Source organism: Cyprinodon variegatus, unplaced genomic scaffold (genome assembly GCF_000732505.1).
Source record: "Cyprinodon variegatus isolate N-32 unplaced genomic scaffold, C_variegatus-1.0 Scaffold1312, whole genome shotgun sequence".
Classification (NCBI taxonomy): Eukaryota; Metazoa; Chordata; class Actinopteri; order Cyprinodontiformes; family Cyprinodontidae; genus Cyprinodon; species Cyprinodon variegatus.
In genome coordinates this window covers 3018-9034 of record NW_015151765.1, presented here as the reverse complement: position 1 = coordinate 9034, position 6017 = coordinate 3018, and the positions used below count along the sequence as shown (strand labels likewise).

Genomic DNA, 6017 nt, shown 5'->3' with positions numbered 1-6017 from the left:
GCCTGAACATTTAGAGGATATATAGCTCAACCTGCTGACGTGAAGCAGGATTCTCCACCATGAACAGAATCAACAATAAATCTGGATCCAGGCTCAGAATGAGCTCCTTGATATGTGCTTGAGAATGGCTTAGTCTCCGGTTAAACCCAGGTTTAAAGCCTTGCAGGGCAGCCTAAAGCCCACTGCCAACATTAAGACAGGAAAAAGAAAGAAAATAACAAACCATCAGTTCAGGGGTTTGAGAAAATATGGGAATCAGGAAATGATCTATAAACCAAACTGAAAGATTGTTGTTCTCTACTTCAAAAACAATTTAGATTTTAAAAGGGAAAAAAAATTCTATTTTTTTAAATATTTTTTTATGTAAAAATTAAATGTATAACATGGAGGCATAAAAACCTGATTTTATTTCAGTGTTAAATTCTGTTTAAAGTAACGGATCATAATTTAAAATGTCTGCGGATCTTTACTGGTTGATGATTTTCTTTATTTTGACCCCGATGGTTTTTAATTTGTGGTCCCTGGTCTAGAACATAAGGGCAACCTATATAGAATAGAATAGAATAGAATAGAATAGAATAGAATAGAATAGAATAGAATTTAACTTTATTGTCATTCCACTGTCACCAGTACAGAGCAACAAAATGAATTCTCTGCCTTTAGCCCCTCCCCTTGAGGAGCAGTGGGCTGCCATGGTGCGGCGCCCGGGGAGCAGTGGGGGGTTTAGGGTCTTGCTCAGGGACTCAGTGTGGCAGTCTGTGGCAGTGGGGGCTCAAACTCACAACCTCAGGATCTAATCTCTATGCCCGGACCAGTAGGCTGCCACTCCCAGCTTCCCTTATTCCATAGAATAGATAAACTAATAAAGTAGGATATATTTTGGTTGCATTAACATTTCAGTTGTAATATTTTCCTGTTCCTGCGATCAATAAAGCAGAATATTTTTCTCCTGCTTTAGCGAAGCTTTAGAGGCAGCCAATAGGAGCAGGTCGGCTCACCTTCCAGCTGGAAGGAACGGCTGCAGCCAGAGGCCAGAATCTCCTGAAAACAATCAGTGAAAGCTTACATTTTATTGGGAATTCAACAGGAAGTCAGCGAGGGATGTAGATCTCAGGCTGTAGGTCTGTAGACGCTGAAGGAGCGTCTGTCCAACTGAAAAACTGCAGACGATGTTTAAAGGAACGTTAGCTTAGGAATGAAATCCCAGGATTTGAACATCATCATTTAAACAATCTCATCTGTGAGGCACAACGGCTAAACTCCAGGACATCGTCTTCCACCCGGCTGACGGCCAGGATCTCACCGAGCAACCAGTGGTGACTTTGGAGCAGCTGCAGAGATGCACAGCTCTGGTGGGAGGAATCCGATCGGACCCAGAAAACACTGATAGAGTCTCCAACGGTCCTCAGATCTTAGGAAAATCAGTGTCTAGGACTGAACTTAATGCTTTTCTACATAAATTCATTAGACTTTAGATCTTTTCATTTAGAATATGGAGGTTTTTATTCTTCCAGTGAAGTAAGGTTTGTCTTCTAGGCTTGTAGATAACATCTAGAACGTTTCTCTACCTGCCAGAAAAACAAGCAAAGTCTTCAGGTTCAGCAAAAACAGAAATAAAGGGACTGGGAATCTAGACGTGGTGCATCAGTCCAGGATCATCCTAAACTTAAACCTCTGCTTAAGATCTGAGACTAAAGCCTAACCCAGAGCTCCAGGACTCTGAGGTAAAGAAAATGCTAGAAGGGTCTCGTTAAAGTCCAGCTTTTTAATCAAACTCTGTGGGTTCAATTTATGGCTGGAATGTGAAAAAGTTTAAGGCTGGATTATTTTTCTAATCCATGCTCTCATAGTCTGAATTATTCTGTCATCCTATTGGCTAATTGATTTTTTTTTTATGTGGGGTCAGAGGTCAAATTCAGGATTAATGAGGAGCAGGAGCGCTTTTAGCTAAATCTGTTGGATTGAGTGAGAGGAGAGTGAAGTCGTCTGCAGAATGAAACCTTCCTCTGGTCCTGCAGGTAGATTTGCTCACGCTGGGGGGGGGTTTATTTTCTGCTCCTTCTAGGTGGAGAGTCAGCTGCGCACCTCCAACCGGAGGCTGGAGGCGCTGCACGCTCAGCTGCAGGAGCTGGACGCTCACATCGTGGTGAAGGGAGGCGAGGAGAGTAAAGGTTCAGGTACCGCTGCTTATTATCTCGCATTTTAACATCTTTAAGGTTCAAATTAACTTTTCAAGATTCAAATTCCAGATTTGCTTTCAGAGGAAAGCAGAACATTTTAATTTTGTTTTCAAGTACGTCCGGATGGGGCGGGGGTTGGGCTACTATCGCCGCTGCTCTAACCCGGTTAAATATAACCAGGGCAACCAGTCCCACAGCATCATAGACCCTCCGCTTTACTTCACACTGGGCATGAAGTGCTCCTTGGTTTCAAAGCTACGACGGAGGATTAGGGCCAGTTTAGACTTTTTAAAATGTTTTATCTTGAGAATAAAGTCATGATACAACAACCTGTTTCAGACAGAAAGCTTGGAAACCAAGTCCAGTGGATATTTTTTGAATTTTTACAGAATGACTATGACCTGGATGACTGAGAACCTTAATCAGCAAAATACAACTTGTTTCTTGAAATTTTATGACTTTATTTTCATAATTTAATGACTTTATTTTCCAAATAGAAGAAAAATCCGCCTGCCCCTAATACTCCGTGGAACAAAGCAAACCCAGGATGAGAGCAAACTAAAGCCTGAAGACTTTAGGAAAGTCCACATGTTTCTATCTGTGCTGGTTGGAGACAAACGTCCAATAAAGTCTCTAACTAGTTCCTTTAGACTCTGAAAGTAAAGCTTGGATGTTTCTAGACTTAGAAGTTCCTACAGGCTGCAAAGCTGCAAGCAAAGCATCTTTGATTCTCAGAGTTTTCTTCGTTTAAATAATAGAAATGATAAAAAGAAGCGTTTCTGTTTCCCATAAGCAGCGACTCTGACCTCCAGAGGAAACCTTTTCTGTTTAGATGCACTGAATTTTTGTTCCTTTGTTCTTTTTTAATATTAAATGTATTTTCATTGAAAACCTGATTTGATCCGATCCGCTGCAGCAGCGGATCATTTTACGATGTTAAAAGCTGCTGTTGTTCCTGAAGTGGAATATTATTAGATGCTGCATGAAATTCCCAGTGGAGTCGTTTTCCTTTAGTCCACACCGTGTGAACCTCCATCCTGCTGCTTTTTATATCCTGTCCAACCTTCCCGTCTTTCCACAGATGAGTGTCCTCGGTCTCCAGGGGCCGAGAGCCGAACTTCAGCCCACAAGGAGCGCATCGCCGCCCTGGAGAGGCAGCTCAACATCGAGCTGAAGGTCAAACAGGGGGTGGAGAACATGATCCCCATCTATGCCAATGGATCCACCAAGGTAGAGGAGTCCCCCCCCCCCGCACTCTGGAGGACAGAGGACGTCCCGGCCGTCCCCTCCAGGCTGAGCTCCGTACAGAGGAGGGTTAGGGCCACTGAAAAAACTAAAACATCTCTTCCTTCATGGTGTCCATCTACATAGAGATTCAGAATCAGAATTCTGAAATAATATTTAAAAATGAGTCGTTTTTTATTTTTCAGTGTCCCTGATCCTCTTCCGTAGCTCCAACAGTCTGCTGACTGACAGAAACCGTCTCAGCCTCTGACCTGTTTCTGTTCCACAGGATAAGAAGATGCTGCAGACGGCCCAGCAGATGCTGCAGGACAGCAAGACCAAAATCGACATCATCCGAATGCAGATCCGGAAAGCTGTGCAGGCGACGGCGCAAACGGAGGACACGCAGGGTGGGTCTGAAACGCCACTCCTAGTTCTGCTTTCCATCAGTGGGATTAAACATCAAACCCACTCACAACGCCATGGTAGACCCACGCTGGCTCTGTGGCTTTGACTCTTCAGCAATTCCTCACACTGCAGTATGCGGTGACAGTGGAGAGGAAAAGCTCCCTGTTAACAGGAAGAAGCCTCCAGCAGAACCAGGCTCCGTGTGAGCGGCCATCTGCTCAGGACGGCGGATGTGACGTCATGAGCGTCCATGTTGAAGGATCAAACCTAGCAAACGTTTAAGATGCGTTTTCTGGCTAATCTGAAGCAACAAAAAACATCTTGTTAAGTCTGAGCGAGAGCTGAAAGAAAGAGCAGGAGAGAGCTGCAGTTCTGAGTGTTGGCCACCGGGGGCAGTAAACTCTGTAAAATAAGACCCAGCAGCAGAGATTGCTGATTATTCCAACGTTTGTTTTCATTTTTTAAATCTGGATTTCTTTTCAAACTCGTTATGATGCAACGCCTCCGAACTGGACCAGTGTGTGATAGCATTAGCTGCTAACGGTTAGCATCATTCATTTCACAGCGTGACCTTTAACCCTTTATGGGGCGTCGGTGAAAATCTACATTTCAAGCCGATAGTTTTCTTGGAATCCAGGAAAAAAACCTTAATACTTTTATAACATTCAGAAAATCTGGATATTTGATGGTAAAAAATTTATGTAATAACAAGAAACGGCAACTTACTGGAATATATTAATACAAATAACAAAACTGCTTCTATAAGAAATTGATGAAAAAACCTCTGAGAGCAAAAGAAACAAATTTTATTTGGTCCAAAATAACCTTAGAGGCATCAATGATGATACTGACAGGTTTTAGTTTATAAATCTAAATATAATTGTTAACTTTTTAACTTTTTTCTTGACTTGTTAACTTTTTCAACATAGTTTCCAGTTGGTAATCTATGTGCAGCCATGTAGCAGGATCTATGCTGAATGGATGGATGTAGATCTAGTGCTTCTAGACCTCACTGAGGGACGGGGGGGGGCTCCATTTGTACGGGGATGCAATGAATCAAAAACGCTAACTTGTCCTATAAAGGGTTAACTGAAGGTCACCTGACANGCTCCATTTGTACGGGGATGCAATGAATCAAAAACGCTAACTTGTCCTATAAAGGGTTAACTGAAGGTCACCTGACATTGGAAATAAGTTCAGTCATTTTAACGATGAATCTATTGTGCAAAAATCAATCAATCAATCAATCAATCAATCAATCAATCAATCAATCAATTAATCAATCAATCAATTAATCAATCAATCCGGTTCAGGAGGAAAACCTCAGATGTTCTGAGTTCCTTCCTGTCAGCCGGTAGAGGAAGGATGTTCAGTCTGGTTCCTGTTAGTCCTCTGCAGCAGAAACGGGTCCATGAATCGGGCCGCCGCTCCGTGTCCTCAGCGCTCAGCCTGAAGCTCCGCCTCCCCTCTGATGTTGATCTGTGGCTCATTAATAAGGACCCCGCCTGTTTACAGCAACATGCAGACATCCGTGATTCTGCTCGCCACCAACGCCTCCACCAACGCGCCCGCCCTCTGCCAGGGTCAGGCCAGACGGAGCCGTTCAGAGCGATAAACTCTGCTGGAAATATGAGGAGCCGGGGGGGGGGGCAGAAAAGGAGCAAAGCCTGGATTTTAGGGACAGTATCCCCCTTTGGGGGGATTTTGGCCAGAGGGAGGGTTTTGGCCAGAGGGAGGGTTCCTTTCAGGCATCAGGACAGACGACTGCGTGGCCTTTTAGGGGCATGCTTTGTTCATCCATGTCCCTCCTGTGGGAAACCTGAATGAAGACTTTCCTGCATCATGACAGGAACACTGGAGCAAAGCGTCTTCCTTCAGGACTGATGTCTAAAACTCCACCAGCAGTCTGATTAATCAGTGCTGCGCCCAAAAAAATAAAATAAAAAAGGAAAATAAAGTTTTCCACTTGTTGCTGCAGTCAATCTTTACAGTTTTATACTGGATGAACTCAGTGAGACGTTCTCTGCTCTGAACACAGATTGATTTAAACTAAATCTAACCTGAACGTAAACACAGACTCTGGCTTTTAGAAGTCCTGTTTAGAGTTGATCTCATGTGTAGGGGAGGGATTATTTTATGATTGTGAGCTGATCTATCTCTATAGTTCTGCTGCTATAGGCTTAGACTGCTGGAGGACATAGGGAC

At 43.5% G+C, this 6017-nt stretch overlaps 1 protein-coding gene across 1 annotated transcript in view; it reads left to right on the top strand.

The window, feature by feature from the left end:
• Positions 1-6017, top strand: part of LOC107102756 (serine/threonine-protein kinase N1-like) — a gene marked incomplete at its 3' end in the record, with an annotated part of 12139 nt that overhangs the window by 3161 nt on the left and 2961 nt on the right. The window contains exons 3-5 of the mRNA XM_015402176.1: positions 2066-2177; positions 3262-3410; positions 3694-3814. Of these exons, the coding sequence (XP_015257662.1) occupies positions 2066-2177; positions 3262-3410; positions 3694-3814 (382 nt within the window). The remainder of the gene's footprint in view (positions 1-2065; positions 2178-3261; positions 3411-3693; positions 3815-6017) is intronic.